Genomic DNA, 18,874 nt, shown 5'->3' on the forward strand with positions numbered 1-18,874 from the left:
GGCTACTGTAGGAGGTTATGTCTACACTTATCCCTCAAAAGTGGTAGGGGGGGGTAGGGCAGGGAGTGGGGAGCTAGATGAGGCAAGTACTGTGTGGGTGTCGTACTGCCTTTATTTCTAGAATAGTGCCCTCAAAAAACAGTGACTTTCAAATACCATGATATTTTCAAACGTGCAATGGAAACCCAGGAAGTTTAACATTAATACAAGACAGACATGGTCTCAGGTCCAACTCCGTGTCTCCAGGTAGGGTGATAGCAACTTGTTTTTGCCAAGTCACCAGAAAAGCCTAAAGTTTTCATGCTACGTATTCATTATAATATAAACTTATCTTGCTTTACAGAAATAAAAATATTGGTTGGTAATGTGTAATTAGCTAAGTAAGGGAAAAAGCTGGGATATTTTGCAGAGATTTAAAATGTTTTTTATGATAATTAAATTGTTTGCCTCTAATATACTTTTTTTATAGGCACATTTCTCTACAAAAACAACTATGTTTTTTCTGACTAAATTTAAAATACATTCCATTCCAACGAAAGTCCTGCCTAAGTCATTTGTTTTCTAATACTGTTCATGATAACTCTGCTATGTAACTAGCTTTTCATGTTTCTAGCATTCATCTCTGAATTAACTAGTAAAATATCTATCCTCTGCAAATATATATTCATTTTTCTTCTGCCCCCCTCCATAATATACAACTTTTCAGCTACTAGTGGGCTACTTGACTTACTGTGGTCAGGTATCAAGCCAGTTCCTGGCCTCAAAAGAAGAAGAACTTTATTTCCGCCAGCCTGAATGAGCTCAATTGCTCGAGTATGTGTGATTCCTTGTGTAGGTTCCCCATTGATTTCAACAATCTGGTCACCAACCTAGACAGAGAACATTCACAGGAACAATATGAAACTATGCATCCTTCGTAAATTCTGCTTTTGTCAGCTCTTGAGCCATTCAACCTTGCTAAGTGGTTCTTTCGTCTGTAAAATACCTAACGTGTACCCAGTGCTGCCCTGTGAGAGCTGATGAGAGGACAGATGATAACAAACAACAGGAAGCGGCAGTGTCCAGGTTTACTCACAAAAAATCCTACACCGGAAAGTTTTATATGGCTAGTAACTAAGATCTGGACATCTTGAAGTCAAGAATCAAATTCTAGAATCAGATTTGGAATTTTCTAAATTTATAAAAATCAAATTTAGAATGTTAATCAAATTCTAGAATTTGGTTCTTGATTTGAAGATGCCTAAATCTTTAATAGCCATATAAAACTTTCCTGTGTAGGGTTTTCTTCTTTTCTTTTTGTTGTTTTTTGAGATGGAGTCTCATTCTGTCGCCCAGGCTGGAGTGCAGTGGTACGATCTTGGCTCACTGCAAGCTCTGCCTCTTACGTTCACGCCATTCTCCTGCCTCAGCCTCAGGAGTAGCTGGGACTATGCAGGCGCCCGCCACCACGCCCGGCTAATTTTTTGTATTTTTAGTAGAGACGGGGTTTCACCATGTTAGCCAGGATGGTCTCGACCTCCTGACCTCCTGATCCACCTGCCTTGGCCTCCCAAAGTGCTGGGATTACAGGCGTGAGCCACCGCGCCCTGCCCTGTGTAGGATTTTCATAAGTAAACTTGGGCACTTCTTGTGTAGGGTTTTTATATGTGAGTAAACCTGGACATTGTCTCTTCCTGTTGCTGCCATCTGTCCTCTTATCAACTCTCGCACAAGAGAGCACTGAGTACACGTTTGGCATTTTAAAAACAACAATCCAAATGATACTACAGAGTTATGTCTGAATGTGAAGGGTACTTTCAAAGTTGAGCTGAATCCGAAATGTATCTCCTAAAACCTGGGCAGAGGGCTCCTTATCTTTGAAGCCTTTCTGGCCTCCAGGGAGAACTGCTCATTCCTTTGAGCTGCTGCTATGTCCTGTACATACATGAGGCATTTGAATAAATGACATCTTTATAGATTAAAATTCTTAAAAATTTAAGCTTAGAGAATAGATTAATATGAACAGTTATTTAAAACCAGTAACTTAGTGATGTTAAACTTAGTGATGTTAGTGTAAAATCATTTCTCAGGGCCAGAGGCGGTGGCTCACACCTGTAATCCCAGCACTTTGGGAGGCCAAGGCGGGCGGATCACCTGAGGTTGGGAGTTTGAGACCAGCCTCACCAACATGGAGAAACCCTGTCTCTACTAAAAATACAAAATTGGCCAGGCGTGGTGGCGGGTGCCTGTAGTCCCAGCTACTCGGGAAGCTGAGGCAAGAGAATCACTTGAACCCGGGAGGTGGAGGTTGTGGTGAGCCGAGATCATGCCATTGCACTCCAGTCTGGGCAATGAGTGAAACTCTGTCTCAAAAAAATAAAAATTTAAAAAAAAATCATTTCTCAGGAAAATAAACATAAAACTAGGGATCAGAATAAGATCTACCTTAGTACCATTGTGATTTACTAGAAATGTCTGAGTTACTTTAAAAGAAAAAGGGAAAATATGTAAAAGTCAAGTATAACTTTGGAACGGACCTAATTAAAGATAATGATGGTACTGATTTTAAATGTATTTCAAGCAAACACATGTTGATGAATGCCAGACTGGATAAAGAAAATGTGGTACACACACACCCTAGAATACTATGCAGCCAAAAAAAGAGCAAAATCCTGTCCCCTTGCAGCAACAAGGATGGAGCTGGAGGCCATTATCCTAAGCAAACTAACGCAGAAACAGAAAACCACACACGTCATGTTCTCACTTGTAAGTGGGAGCTAAACACAGTACACATGGACACAAAGACGAGAATAACAGACACGGGAATACAAGATGGGGGAGGGAAGGAGAGGGTCAAGGGCTAAAAAACTGCTTATTGGGTACTATGCCCACTACCTGGGAGATGGGAACTCATTCATATTCTAAGCCTCAGAATCATGCAATATACCTGTGTAAAAACCTGTACATATACCCCCCTGAATTTATTTAAAAAGTTGAAAACTATTTCAAGGTGACATGTAAATGAAGGATACTGGCTTCAAAACAGAAAAATTAAACAATGGCATATTGCTGAAATTCCTAAAAGCAAATACTCAAATGTTTGTAAGAGCTTACTAAAACAATCCAGAAGTTCCTTTGAGTTGAAGCTAGCTAGCTGCAAGGTGACTAAAGAATAAAAAAAAAAGCCAATCCAGAAGTAACAAAACAGAAGGACTCAATATTTAACAAAGGTCAGTGGGTCAACTTTTTCTACAGATACAGCACGGCACAGGCGGTCAGGAGACTGTGGTTCCCATCTTGTGCTCCACCTCTTTCTAGTGTTGTGGTCTCATTTTTCTCATCTGTTACATGAGGATAATATTAGTACCTACTTCGTGGGGTTCTGGGAGGACTTAAGATAAAACATTATATACCAAGTACAAATACTAGTTTTCAAGCTATTTTCAAGTGTATCATTATGAAGTTTTAACTGTAGACTGTACTCCATTCTATACAATGCAAAAAAAAATTCAAGTCAACTAAAAAGTAGACTAAGGGTCTTATTGCATACTTATTTTAAATAAGGGAGGCTTACTCTTGAAGAAATGGCGGATATCAGAAACAAGATTGATGGATTTAATATGTAAGATGAAAACACCTTAATAAAACCAAAGTAAGACAATAGGATGGAGAGTAATTTGAAACCCCTTACTATCCAGAATATATAAGTGAAACAAAAGCCAGTACTTAGATTTCCCTTGATAAGTGATGGAAAAAGAATCATTTTCATGAGGCAATGTAGGTAATAAATTAGCACTAGATATATAATCCTGCTGATAACTAAAGAAAATTAAAGTAGATAGTATTTGGACACTGCTTTGCGTATATCTTGTAAAACGTGTTTGAGGTTATAATTTATTTCAGTCCCATTCTTTAGCTTAAGCTCTCCAAACCTGTAATACTCTTTATTCTTTTACTGCAATAAACTGCAAAAAAAAAAAAAAAAAAAACTTGTAATTGAACAGACTTGCCACCAGGTGTCATTTCTGTTTAACTTTAAAATTGAATGAGGGGAAGGAGGGGGAGCCATTGCTTTAAGATTTATGGTAGGCCCTCAGAGCAGGAGAAATTCTGCAGAGACCTACATACACAAAACTGCAGATGCAAAAGACTCTCCTCAGAGGGAAATTCAGAGAAGTAAATTCCCCCAGTAAACATCCTTTTAACATTTTGAGTCACTTTAAAAATGTGATAAAAAATAATTTGGAGAAAACATCTTTTGATAAATAGAACAAACATTTAAGTTCGGTTTTGTATTATTGAAAAATAACTATGGGGACAGAGGAGAGAGAGGAAAGAAAAGAGAAAAAAAAAATAGAACCAAAAGAAAAGAAGTAGGAAGAATAGAGAAAAAGAATGTTCCCTTTTTTAAACAAATCACTGTCTTTTTAGGCAGTCTTGTCGTTTTAAAAACAACATCCACTACAAATGTATTAAAATGACAAAATATTTCTACCACATGGCTTATATTATCTCACAAGCTGTTAAGAAACTATCTGCCTCTCAATGAAATCCAATCCAAACTGGACTCAAGCCAAGACCTGACATAGCGGAAAGGACATGGACCGAGCTTCGAGGATGACGGACCAGGATCACACCTGGGTCACACTGTGGCCTTCACAGGCTGAGTGATCTCTGCAAGTGACTAGGTCTCCTTGAGCCTCAGTTTTAAATCTGTAAGTGGGGATAATGTCACCTATCTCAGAGTTTCTGAGAGACTATAAAACTAATGTAAGTAAAAACACACGTGTAGGAAAACATATTGCCTCAAAGACAGCAAACTTAATATTTTCTAAATCTGATTCTGTTCTATGTTAAATACTTAAGTTTGACACTATTCGCTAATATGAACCTTTTCCATTCAGCTATAAGTGTTCCTTATCCCAGAACACTTTTTTCTCCCTCCTCTCTAAATTTTAACCAGACCGAAAGGAAAAACCTCTCAATACCCTTCCATCTATGTTACAAGTTAACATTTTCTTGTTTTCTTAATGACAGTAAGATTGTTGCTAATCATTTCATATATCCCCACTCCTGTTCACCCAGTAATACGTGCTGGGAACTGATCTTAAAAAAAAACAAAACAAAACAAAACATAGTCATTCTCTCAGTATCTAGAATGATCCATCCATTTTATTCTTTCAACAAATACCTATGGAGCACCTGGTGTGAATATTCAAGGCACTGCATCAGGTGCTGGAAATACAGAGTAAGAGGTATAGGACACAAAGCACAGTGGTCACCCTAATAAAGGGAGAAGAGGAGAGGCAAGCGGGGGAGGCAGAGGGGGCACTCGGGTGGCTCCGTGGTGCGAGTGTCAGCTGGAGATAAACTCTTATCATTTGGACAGCGGCCACCAGAGAAAGTTGCCATCAATAACATGTTATTGAGCACTAGTTATATGCAAAGTCCTCATAAGCTTTATCAAGTCAAGATTTTGATAATTTAATAGCCCAAAAAGTGACTTCTCTGAAAAGCTTACATTTTCTTTTTTTTTTTTTTTTGAGACGGAGTCTCGCTCTGTCGCCCAGGCTGGAGTGCAGTGGCCGGATCTCAGCTCACTGCAAGCTCCGCCTCCTGGGTTTACGTCATTCTCCCGCCTCAGCCTCCCGAGTAGCTGGGACTACAGGCGCCCGCCACCTCACCTGGCTAGTTTTTTGTGTTTTTTTTTTTTTTTTTTTTTTAGTAGAGACGGGGTTTCACCGTGTTCGCCAGGATGGTCTCGATCTCCTGACCTCGTGATCCGCCCGTCTCGGCCTCCCAAAGTGCTGGGATTACAGGCTGGAGCCACCGCGCCCGGCCAAAGCTGACATTTTCTTACAGGTTAGAGCACACTAGGGTTTAACAGTTAATTGCTTATTTGCGTTTGTTTTTCAGAGTTTATTCTTGAAATAAAAGCTGATTTCATCATTAGATTCTAAAGTTTCTGCTCATTCATAAAGCATGTCATGTTGTCGTTTTTTAACTGAGGATGTTTTGCTGTATTGCCCAGACTGGTATTGAACTCCTGGGCTCAAGTGACCCTCCCACCTCAGCCTCCCAAGTAGCTGGGATTACAAGCACGTGCCACCACTCCTGGCTAAGAATGACATGTTTAGAACTAGACTTTGTCCGCTTTAAGGCCTGTTTGCCTTTTGTTTACTGACATTAGTGGATCTGAGGGTTATATTTGGAACCAACATTTAAAAAATGTTATCCTAATTTATCACGTAATTGGGATTTTTGTGACAATATATACAATGGAAGTGTTAAAAACACAGATGTAAAGTAACTGAAGAGGTTGTGTGTGAGAGAGAGAGAGAGACAGAGAGAGAGAAAAGAGAGAGAGAGAAGATAGGAGGGGAGGGGAGGGGAAAGGACCAAGAAAACCAGGAATAAATATGCCATGCTCTGTAAACAGTGTCTCAGGATGCTCTTATTAAGCCTTTAAGAAGTTTACTTGGACCATGTATTTTACATACAGTTCTGCATTTTGCAGATGAGGAAACTCAGGTTAGGAGAAGATTCTTGTCCTGTCTGATTTCCAAACCCATGTTCTTGTCACCATATGAAATTGTCTCTACGAGACAGTAGATCCAGGAGTTCTTGAGTTCTTGACAAGCTGTACTAACAGCATTTGGCCATCAGTCCCTCCTTGTCATAAACACTCTGCAGCTTTGGCTCTGTGGCTCTGCATGCTCTGCCTCTCCATTTCCTTTATCTTATCTAACTACATGCCTTGCTCAGAGCTCTGCCCTTGGCTCACTACTCTCTAAATATTCTTCTTTAGTGATCTTATCTACCACAAAGGTTTCAATCATCACTTCTCAGTAATGTCACAATCTGGGCTTCCACCACTAGTAGTAATTGGCTGCTAAACATTTACACCTGCTCTACTAGCTGTTCCCTTCACCTCAACATGACTCAAACTGACTACACCATCAGTCTTTGCCATATCCTTTCTCCCCTTGGCCTCCCTAATGGTTTTTGTAGTACAGATGGGGCAAGGCTTCTGAGTCATCCTTCACTCTTCCTTTTCCTTCATCCCTCATTTAAAGGATACTTGTTGGTCATCTAGTCTGGTCTTTTCTTCACTGACCGTTGAACTCATAGGCATCTCTTATCTTCCATCCAAAGAGTTACCAAGTTATACTCCCACCACTACCACTGTATATGCATAAATTACAGCTACCTGGATTCCCTTCATCCACCCTGCACACCACTAACAGATTTTTATCAGCAGATTGCTCTGAGGGGAAATTCCTGGCTAGAAAGCCTCCCGTGGCTTCCCACTGTCTAGGACCTTTATGCCTGTGACCCATATGCTTTTATATTCTCATCTCCTCTGTTCCTCTACGTATTTTCTAAATAAAATCTAAGTAAACTCAACCATTTGAAGTTCCCTGTACATGACTTATACTTCCTTAGTTTTACCCCATTGCTCATTTATTCAGCCTGGAATGTTTTCTCTCCTCAATTTCTCCCTATTGAAATCCTGTGCACCTGTCAATGCCACCTATTCTGTGAAATCTTCTCTATTCACCCCTTTGAACTTGTGCATGTGTCTGGTCATTCTGAGGGAGGATAGTATCTTATTTGTTTTGGGTCACTGTCTCTCCCAGCTAATTCAGTAGCACGCACAAGGCTTTGGGTAATGCAAACACTCAGTATGTGTTCATGAAATGAGTAATGGGAGTGAAATGAAAAATGCAAAACTGCAAAATCACCCAGAAGCACCTTTTCTAATCATCACTAGAATATACCAGCTAATAATTACCAGGGTCATTTGCCTTTCTCACTGAATTACTTAAAGTTAAAAAAAAAAAAAAAAAGTTCCTTTTCCCTGATGCTTACTGGTGGCGGAGAAAGGAAATCCAAAATTTTTTTGAGTTAGTAGGGGGAAGGGTGTCTAGGAATTAAAAATTTTTAGTGTATCACTTAACTGAATACCAGTGAATTAACTTTTTTTTTTTTTTTTTTTTTAATCAAGGACAGCAAATGTCTTTTTTTTTTTTAGATGGAGTTTTGCTCTTGCTGCCCAGGCTGGAGTGCAATGGTGCGATCTTGGCTCACCGCAACCTCCGCCTCCTGGGTTCAAGTGATTCTCCTGCCTCAGCCTCCCGAGTAGCTGGGATTACAGGCATGTGCCATCACACCCGGCTAATTTTTGTATCTTCAGTAGAGACAGGGTTTCTCCACGTTGGTCAGGCTGGTCTCGAACTCCCAACCTCAGGTGATTTGCCTGCTTCGGCCTCCCAAAGTGCTGGGATTACAGGCGTGAGCCACCACGCCTAGCAGCAAATGTCTTCTATATAAGATTCTTCTTTAATTAACAACCAGAGAAGAAGGAAAAACGATTATCTTATGCAGATCTAGAAACAACTTGGTCTGCAATGCCCTATATGAAGTCATAATGTTTTAGAGTGAGAACATCTATGATGGAATACTACTGATGTGAATTCTAGTCCTTCAAACAGTAAGAAATGTTGAGAGCCACGCTTTTCAGCCTCTAGTTACCTCTCCAGGTAGCTAAGAGGGGGGTAAAAATCCTGGGCCTATTGTTTCCTGGAAGAAGTTAAAGATTCTATTTGATCCTTGCTTTCTCAAGACTCTTATTAAGATGAGAAGTGTATTTATTAATTCATTTACCCTCAGATGTTGACTATGTGAATAAGAAATGAATTTTCTTATTGACCAAGGTCAAGAAGGCAAAGTAGCATAACTGTAATACAGTTTAGCACACTGAAGAGAATAAATGAAATCATCAGGGCATTAGAAAAGCAAAATGACAAGCATTTGCCTTTTTGAGGTGTCAGTGATGTCAAATCCTGCTTTCTAGATGTAGGAGATTCCTGCATTCCCTTTAAATCAATTATTAATATCTTTTGAAGTTTCTAGTCTAGAGTCTGAACCTAAGGTTACAGACAGAAACCAACTCACATGAATTCTGCCATCTTTGATGGCAGGACCATCTTCAGCAAGACGAAGGATGAACAGCCCCATGTTGTACTCCTTCCCCCCTCGGAGGCTGAATCCAAAGCCCCGGGGGCCTCTCTCCAGCTCTACTGGGTAACAACCAAGGCTCTAGAGAGAAAGAAGTATAAGAAAAGCAAGTTCTCACGGACTGTTTATTTACATTTTGAAGAAAGATTACTTCTATAGCTAGGGGAAATGATTTATACTCTCCATGTGCATTTCTATATTGTAAAGAAGGAATGTAGGTTTTGATTAAAGGGCTCCTTAAGTTTTATAAATGCAGCCTAAACTAATCTGAAGGTTACATGTCTTTTCTAGTTGGTCAGTGTGCAATGGAACAGAGAACAGAATTTTGCAAAGTGCTTCCTTTAAGTAGCATTTGACTAACTTTCCTGAAAAACAAACAAATAACAAACAAAAAAACCCTAATTTGATTATGTAAAATACTATTTACTTCTAAGTACTTAACCAAGGGTTCAAAATCCTCTTGCTATAGGGGAAACTTTTCTTTCACACCTGACACTCTCCCATGGATGCCAACAGAATGCCAAACACATGGCAGGTCTTCGAGAATTATTCGTTTTGCAAACAAATTTATCTGAACTGATTTGCAATAAAAATTCACCAATGCCAGTGGTATGGCAACTCAAAATATCACTCCCCGTCTAGGGGAATGTTTGTTTACCTGATTGTGCCGACTGCCTACAACTGAAATTACTGCGGTGTCAGGCTGTGCAAGGTGCTTGTGGTCTGACCAAGAATGTCTGTAAGAAGTGGAGACATCTTTTCCAATTTCACCTTCTAGGGCACTTCTACAAGAGAGAGAAATCAAGTCACTCTCTGAACTGAGAAAATAAAAAACAGTCTAAAGGCAGATTAACTTTTCTTTTAAAAGCTCAACCTTGCCATTTTTCCCTCTGACAAACCACTGTGAAGACAGACTATATCTAAAATCAGAGGGGTGCTAGGAGAAACCTGGCCATTAATTCCAACATACCTTGAAGTCTGTCAATATCCCCAATTTTTTTAAGGACATCTCAGAGCAGTTTATATCAAAGAAAACTGCAACCAAATAAGTACACCCGAGGGCAGTTAAGCTGACCCTGTCACAGTGAAAAATGGCTCTGCTGCAGCACCAATGCCCGTGAAGATGCTGATTTCTGGAAATCTAGTTTTTGTTTCATGGCTAATATTTTCAATGAAAGAGGACAGAAATACACACAAAAACCTGCTCTGCTCAGGTGGCCTGATACGATAGCAATCCATATGGGTCTGCAGTTTCCCTATGAAAACTAGGAGGACCAAGAGTAGCAGAGCCAGATGCTACTGTCATTTCTTTCTAATCCTCGCATGTCAGGCAAGATTGGATAATTATGCTGTGCCTGGGATGGAGGCTGGAAGAGGGACGAAGGTACTGAATGGGTGGGTGGAGGCAATGGGGACAGTATTTGAGGAACAGGCAAGAGTTGTCACTTTGACCTCAACAGCTGGCATCTGCATTACTGTATGGGGGTGGATGATGGGGAGTGGGCTTATGAATAGCAGAGCAATAAGGAGAGAATAAGGAAAACAAAAACAAAAACAAAAAACCTGAGAATAGCCCCACCTGTCCCCAGGTATGTGGTTGGCCTGTGACTGTCCCATGGGCCTGTGCTGCAGGGCTGGGCTTTGCCTGGCTGAGTTTGTTCCTGATGGTGGACCATGATGCTCTGTTCAAATGAGAAAACAAAAGAAATAAGAATTTGTACATAAAAATGTGAAGACCAAGTGGATCTGTGAAAGTGAGACAATAACGGATGGTTACTGCTATACCGACTTTAGTGGCTTTAGCATGAGCAGCACTATTGTCAGCTGTCTGGAACTGGCACATTAACATCTTTTTTCCCTGTGGCTTTTGATTAAAGTTTATGTGTCAGGAGAACAGGTATCATATTATGTCCCCATTTTCACCTTTGTTTTAGTCATCCATATAACATAAAATTCAGAAATGAATATAATATTTATCTAGAAGACAGAGCTCCAGGAACTATACTGTTGCCTATTCTATGGGTTTCCAGAGCACACACCTAATAATTGGTAACCCATTCTAGATAACAAAGTTGGGTCTCAGGAATGCTGGAACACGGAGGCCAGTCTGCAAACCAAACTCACACCTTTGAACCTGCATCCTCAATATAGGAGCAGTTATTTTGCCTGACACTGAGAACCAAAGACAAACTTATAGAATCCTGAGTGCTAACAAATGTTTATAAATATCCTACTGCTTCTATTTTCTCAGAACACCAATACAGGTGAGAAACATTACATTTGTTTCTGTATCATTCCTAACAGCGCTGGATTCCCTGCTGTTCCTTGAAGGTAGCTTTCACAGCTAAGCATAGTGACAGCCTGCACCTAGAACTAGATGGCAAGGAGGGGACAATTAAACGAGATGCCTAAGGCTGGCAGACTCATATTTTTGAAGTTGAAACTTTTGAACATTTTATTGTGTTTAAATATAAAAGCATAGGATATTTAAAGTATCAGAGGGAGCGAGCACAGCTTAACGATTAAGACCATGAACTCTGAGCAAGATGGACAGAGTTGAAGCCTGACCCATCATTTACTAGCTGTGTGTTCTTGAGCAAATCTGTTATGTTCTCTGTGCTTTGAATCATCTTGTCTATGAAAGGGGAAATACAGTTATCTCATTGGGTTATAGTATCAAAGGAGCTTATAAATGTGCATGCTTAGAATAGTGCCTGGCACATAACAGTCACAATATAACAGTTTCTGTTATAACTATCATCATTTTCATCATCATCAAAATAATATCTCTCACTTGGTATTGCATTTCTCCTTAAGCATATATTCTGAAATCTTTACCTTCCTTTACAAACATGTTAAATGTAGAGGATATTTTAAGTTAGAAAACCATGTGGAAGCTGATATAACCTGAATCTTAGAATACAATAGAGAAAATCTCACGTTAAAGATGAAAGATATGAATATTAAGAAGCAGTTTCCATTGAGAAAGCTGAAATTTCAGGCTTCGCTACAATACATGCATCACTATTTTATGGCTTGGATTAAGCTGCTACTTTCCAAAGTTCTGTGAGACTAAAAACACAGATAAATCGCTTATTTCTATTGAAAAACTTCTTGTAGCTAGAGAGTACTCTAAAAACACAGGCCAGAGAGTAGAAAGTGGCAGGAGGAAGAAATGGTATATGGCCAAGCCAGGTGGCCCCTGAGGATTTCTATGCCCTCTGGCTGCTAGGCTTAGGTGTGAACATGGATTTAACAACGTGTACCAGACCTGGAGATGCAGAACCATCCTCTGGACCAGAACTTATCCAGAGGGTTGTGTTTCCTCTTTAAAGTCAAGTATTCCAGGAAGGGAGGGTGGGGGTGGAGTGGGCTATGAACTTTTTTTTTTTTGGAGACCTGGACATTGGTTGCTCTTTTATATTGCTATCATGAATTTTATTTTTCCTGAGTAACTTTAACAAGTTGCTTATACTGACCTCCTAACTGCTCTCTTTGCCACTGAAGAAGACTCCAGTTTTAACACACAAGTTGAAATATGCCACTGTCTTGTGTAAAAAACCTATGGTGGGCTGGGTGTGGTGGCTCACACCTGTAATCCCAGCACTTTGGGAGGCCAAGGCAGGCGGATCACCTGGTCAGGAGTTTGAGACCAGCCTGGCCAACACGGCCAGGCTGTCTCTACTAAAAATACCCTGTCTCTACTAAAAATACAAAAATTAGCTGGATGTGGTGGTATGCGCCTGTAGTCCCAGCTACTTGGGAGGCTGAGGCAGGAGAATCGTTTGAACCCAGGAGGTGGAGGTTGCAGTGAGCCGAGATCATGCCACTGCATTCCAGCCTGGGTGACACAGCAAGACTCTATCTCAAACAAAAACAAAAACAATCTATGGTGACGTTTTCTTGCTCATAAGATACTATCCAACCTTGTTACCTGGGCACGCCTGCCTTTCCATTTCACCTCGTGTTGAAAATTTCACCTCCTCTGTGAAATCCTATCTGGCTCCTTAAGCACATTGTGATCACAATGTTCTCACAGCATTTCCCACATTGTGTCAGAGCTGACAGAACACCTGTCTTCAGAGTATGGTAATACTCTGAACTCCTTGATTGCAAGAATCACACCTCAGTTATCTCAATACTCCTGTACTCGCTAGAAATTTCCAGAAGTTCTTCCACATTTGCTTCCTGGGTATGTCAATTTCAAGGTACCCGTCTCTAAACTTTACTGCTCAGTATAGAGTTGGATTCTTTTCGGTCACTGTAAATTCATGGTTAATATTAAGGGAATGGAAAATGATGGGGAAAATTCCATCTGCCAACAAGATGACTGGGAGATACTTGTACCTTTGCATATGGCCAAGAGAGATAATTTATCAGCGTTACTAGCTTGGCTATTGTAATGAGTGTATAACATCAGAGCAGGACAACAGAAGTAATATGATCAATTTCAAGTTTTCCTCTACCTTCCACTCTAGATGAGATATTTCAGTTTTAGGCAAAATGTACCACAAATTGGTGCAGTTACATGTTTTTTGTTGTCTTCATCAAATTTAAGTAAAACTTCCTATCACTGGGATTCTTTTCATTTTTAGTCCTTCAACCCGTGCTACATGCTACGTGGCTTCTCCATTTTTTTCTGTTATAAGCTATTTGACTTCACAAAGTCAAATATTTATTCCATAATGTCAAACAGGCCTATCTTCTCTCTGAATTTTATTTGAAAATTCTTAAAATAGTAAAGCAATGGGTTAAGTATATCTCTCCCTTGATGAGAATTCAATTTTTGCTGGGCTTTCTGTCTGTAAGTATAGGTATGCCTTATTTCAGTGTACTTCACTATATTGCATTTTTTATAAATTGAAGGTTTGTGGCAACCCTGCATTGGGCGAGTCTATTGGAGTCATTTTTCCAACAGCATGTGCTCACTTTCATGTCTCTGTGTCACATTTTGGTAATTCTTCCAATATTTCCAACTTTTTCATTATTATTATATCTGTTATGGTGATCTGTGGTCAGTGATCTTTGATATTTATATTCTTGTACCCACTGGAAATTCCTAGGTTTTCCACCTTTGCTTACTGGGTATGTCAATTTCAAGTTACTTGTCTCTAATTGTTTTTGGGTGCCATGAACCACACCCATATAAAATGGCAAACATAATTGATAAATATGTGTGTGCTGACTACTCCATCAACTAGCCTTTCCCCATCTTTCTCCCTCTCCTCAGGCCTCTCTATTCCCTGAGACACACAATATTGAAATCATGCCAGTTAATAACCCTACAATGACCTCTATGTATTCAAGTGAAAGAAAGAGTTGCACACCTCTCATTTTACATCAAAAGCTAGACATGACTAAGCTTAGTGAGGAAGGCATGTTGAGATCCGCGACAGGCTGAAAGCTAGGCCTCCTGTACCAGTTAGCCAAGTTGTGAATGCAAAAGAAAAGTTCTTGAAGGAAACTGTAAATACTACGCCAGTGAACAAATGAATGATAAAGAAAATGAAACAGCCTTATTGCTGGATATGGAGAAAGTTTTAGTGGTCTGGATAGAAGATCAAACCAGTCACAATATTTCCATAAGTAAAAACCTAATCCAGAGGAAGGCCCTAACTCTCTTCCATTCTGAAAGCTGAGGAAGCCTCAGAAGAAAAGTGTGAAGCTAGAAGAAGCTGGTTCATTAGGTTTAAGGAAAGAAGTCATCTCCATAACATAAAACTGTAAGGTGAAGCAGCAAGTGCTGATACAGAAGCTGCAGCAACTTTTCCAGAAGATTCGGCTAATCTTTGGTAAAGGTGGCTACACTAAACAACAGATTTTCAAGGTAGACAAAACAGCCTCTTATTAGAAAAAGATGCCATCTAGGACTTTCACAGCTAGAAAGGAGAAGTCAATGCCTGGCTTCAAAACTTCAAAGGACAGGCTGACTCTCGTTACGGTCTAATGCAGCTGGTGAATTCATGTGCTCATTTACACTCCAAAAATCTTAGGGCCCTTACGAATTTTGCTAAATCTACTCTGCCTATGCTCTAAAAATGGAACAATAAAGCCTGGACGATAGCACATCTGTTTACAGCACGATTTACTGAATACTTTAATACCACTGTTGAGACCTACTGCTCAGAGAAAAAGATTCCTTTCAAAATATTACTGCTTATTGACAATGCACCTTGTCACTCAAGAGATCTGATGGAGAAATACAAGGAGATAAATGTTGTTTTCATGCCTTCCAATACAACATTCATTCTGTAGCCCATGGATCGAGGAGTAATTTTGACTTTCAAGTCTTAGTATTTAAGAAATACATTTGGTAAGTCTATAGCTGCCACAGATCATGATTTTTCTATGGGTCTGGGCAAAGCAAATTGAAAACCCAGAAAGGATTCACCGTTTTAGATGATATTAAGAACATTCGTGATTCATGGGGTAGAGGTCAAAAATATCAACATTAACAGGAATTTGGAATAACTTGATTCTAGTTCCCATGGATGACTTTCACAGGTTCAAGACTTCAGTGGAGGAAGTAACTGCAGATGTGGTAGAAATAGCAAGAGAACAGAATTAGAAGTAGAGCCTGAAGATGGGACTGAATTGCTGTAATCTCATGACGAAACTTGAACAGGTGAGGATTTTCTTCCTACAGATGAGCAAAGTAGTAGTTTCTTGAGATGAAATCTACTCCTGGTGAAGATGCTGTGAACATCATTGAAATGACCACAAAGGATTTAGAATAGTACACAACCTTAGTTGATAAAGTAGTAGCAAAGTTTGAGAGGATGAAGTCCAATTTTGAAAGAAGTTTTACTGTGGGTAAAATGCTATCAAACAGCATCACATGCTACAGAGAGATCTTTAGTGAAAGAAAGAGTCAATCAATGTAGCAGACTTTATTGTTGTCTTATTTTAAGAAATTGCTACAGCCACCTCAACCTTCAGCAACCACCACCCAAATCAGTCAGCAACCATCAACATCGAGGCAAGACCCTCTACCAGCATAAAGATTAAGACTTACTAAAGGCCCAGATGGTCATTAGCATTTCTTAGCAATACAGTATATTTTCATTAAGGTATGTATATTGTTTTTTAAGATATACTGCTATTGCATACTTAAGAGACTATAGTATAGTGTAAATATAACTTCTATATGCACTAGAAAATCAAAAAGTTCATGTGATTCACTTTATTGCAATATTCACTACCTAATGGCAGTGGCCCTATAACTGAACCTGCAGTATCTCCAAGGTATGCCTATAATAATATACTTAAGAGAAAGTGTATCTTCAAAAGATAAAAAACAAAATCCACAATTAAACTACAGCAATAAACATTATAATCTATTGAGAATCACCTTACCAAGAGTAAATAAGAACCCTATGAGACAACATTCTAAAACTCTTATTAAAGGACATAAAAGATGACCTGAGTAATTGGAAAGACAGTCCATGATCTTTGGTGGGATGACTTAATATGTAAAGATATTCTCCCCCCACCAAAAAAATATATATGCATACACACATGTATATTTATATACACATAGACACAAGATATCCCCAAAAAACTGCACTTTGACTTTTTTGGAGGAGCTTAATAATTTGCTCTAAAATTTTATATAGAAAAGTTCCATGAGTATATAGTCAATTTCGAGAAACAGAGAGACAGATAGGTTTGCCCTAATAGGCAGATATATTAGGATATATCACAGATAAAAAAAAATAAAAAACACACACACATATATCATCAGCCCAAGAACAAATAAACTAATAGAACAGAATAGAGAACTTGGAGACTCATGTTTAAAGGGGAAGTTGATATATAGGAGAGATGACATCACAAATAAATAAGGCAAAGAAGTGCTGTCTAATAGCTGGTGTCGGGAAAACTGGCTCATGTTAAGAATAAAAAATAAAACTACATCCCTCCTAAAACTACACACAAAGGTAGGCTCCAGATGGATTAAAGACCTAGGTACAAAAATCAAAATTACAAATCTGGTATTAGATCATATACAAGACAGATCTCTGTGATGTGGGGAAAAATGACTTATCTTAAATAAAACCTCAAGAGTTTAAGCTGTAGGTAAAAAGTGACAAATTTGATTACATCTAAATTAAGAATTTCCGTATAATAAAGGGTACCATGGTCAAAGAACATACAGATAGCAGAAAAAGATATTTATAGTCTCTAAAACAAAACTGTACTACTGAAGTCCATATAATTCATGAGCAACCACTAAATATCAACAACACAGAAATCCCACAAGAAAAAAACTCAAGCGTATGAAGAGATGCTGAAATTCATGGGCAATCAGAGAAATGCAAATTAAATAATGAGACAATACCTTCATGCTTTAGGCTAGCAAATTCAAAAGCTGATAATAACAAGTACTAGTGGGGAAGTAAAAGCATACAAATCTTCAATGTTTTGCTGGTGGGAATAGATGGATGCAACAATCTGACAGTATCAAATCAAGCACATGTATACCCTCTGATCAAGTAATTTCACTCCCAGAAATTCTCACACTGTTTTTTATTTTTTAAGAGATAAGGTCTTGCTATGTTATCTAGGCTGGCCTAAACTTCTGGGCTCAAGTGATCCTCCTGTGTAGCTGGGACTACAAGCATGTGCCACCAATGCCTGGCTTCTCACACTGTTTTGTAACATAGATATGTGAAGATGTGTATTATAAAATTGTTTATAATACTGTAGTGTTGTAGGCAATGTGACTGTCTGTAGGGAAGTGGACAGGTTATTTGTTGTAAATATTCATGGAAAACTATCAAGCAGTTAAAAGCAATCAATTATGTTCACCCAGCAATGCAGATAAATCTTAAAAGCGTATGATGCTATAATACCAAAACACAAGCACCGCCCCTGCAAATAGATGAATTAGACCTTTTTCAGCATTAAAACTTTTGTCCATCAAAGGATAGTATCAAGAAAGTAAAAACACGAATGGAGACTGGGAGAAAAATACTTGCAAACCATGTATCTGATAAAGGTCTAGTATTCAGAAAACAATTCAACAATAAAAAAGACAAATAACTAAGTTATAAATGGCAAAGGATTTAAATAGACATTTATGTAAAGAAGATTTACAAATAGTCAATAAGCACATGAAAAGATGTTCAACATCATTACTCATCAGCAAAATGCCAATCAAAACCACAATGAAATACCATTTCACACCCACTAGGATGGCTAGAAAACAAACCCCCGAAACAGAAAATAAGTGTTGGCAAGGATATGGGGAAATGGAAGCCTCATATATTGCTGGTGGGAATATAAAAGGGTGCAGCTGTTGTGGAAAACCGTTTTCAAGTTCTTCAAAAAGCTAAACATAGTTACCATGCGACCCAACAATTCCACTCCTAGGTATACAACCAAGAAAAATGAAATCATACATCAACACAAAAACCTATAAAACAATGTCTGTAGTGGCATTATTCACAGTAGTAGAAACAACTCAAATGTCTATCAAATGATTAATAGGTAAGCAAAATATATGTATGCATAATGAAATACTATTCATTAGTCATAAAGAGGAATGCAGTACTGATACATGCTACAACTAGGATGCACCTTGAAAACATTTTGCCAAGTGAAAGAAGCCAGACACAAAAGGCCACATACTGTATGATTCTGTTTATATGAAATACCCAGCAAATCCACAGAGACAGAAAGTGAATTAGTGGTTGCCTAGGAATGGGGGTTTCAAGAGAATGGGAAGTGATTTCTAATGGGTATGAAGTTTCTTTCGGGGGCAATAAAATGTGGAACTAGTGGTAATGACTGCAAATCCTGTGAATATACTAAAAGCCACTGAATTGCATATATATATATATATATATATGCATGTATATATATACACACA

At 38.8% G+C, this 18,874-nt stretch overlaps 1 protein-coding gene across 2 annotated transcripts in view; it reads right to left on the minus strand.

Annotated features, from left to right (window-relative positions):
• Positions 1-18,874, minus strand: part of MAGI3 (membrane associated guanylate kinase, WW and PDZ domain containing 3) — a 280,854-nt gene that overhangs the window by 3,836 nt on the left and 258,144 nt on the right. For both annotated transcript variants that reach the window (XM_011933140.1, XM_011933141.1), the window contains exons 17-20: positions 10,580-10,682; positions 9,659-9,785; positions 8,938-9,081; positions 731-869 (exon numbers count right to left, since the gene is read on the minus strand). In XM_011933140.1, the coding sequence (XP_011788530.1) occupies positions 731-869; positions 8,938-9,081; positions 9,659-9,785; positions 10,580-10,682 (513 nt within the window). The remainder of the gene's footprint in view (positions 1-730; positions 870-8,937; positions 9,082-9,658; positions 9,786-10,579; positions 10,683-18,874) is intronic.

Source organism: Colobus angolensis, unplaced genomic scaffold (assembly GCF_000951035.1).
Source record: "Colobus angolensis palliatus isolate OR3802 unplaced genomic scaffold, Cang.pa_1.0 Scaffold124, whole genome shotgun sequence".
Taxonomy (NCBI): Eukaryota; Metazoa; Chordata; class Mammalia; order Primates; family Cercopithecidae; genus Colobus; species Colobus angolensis.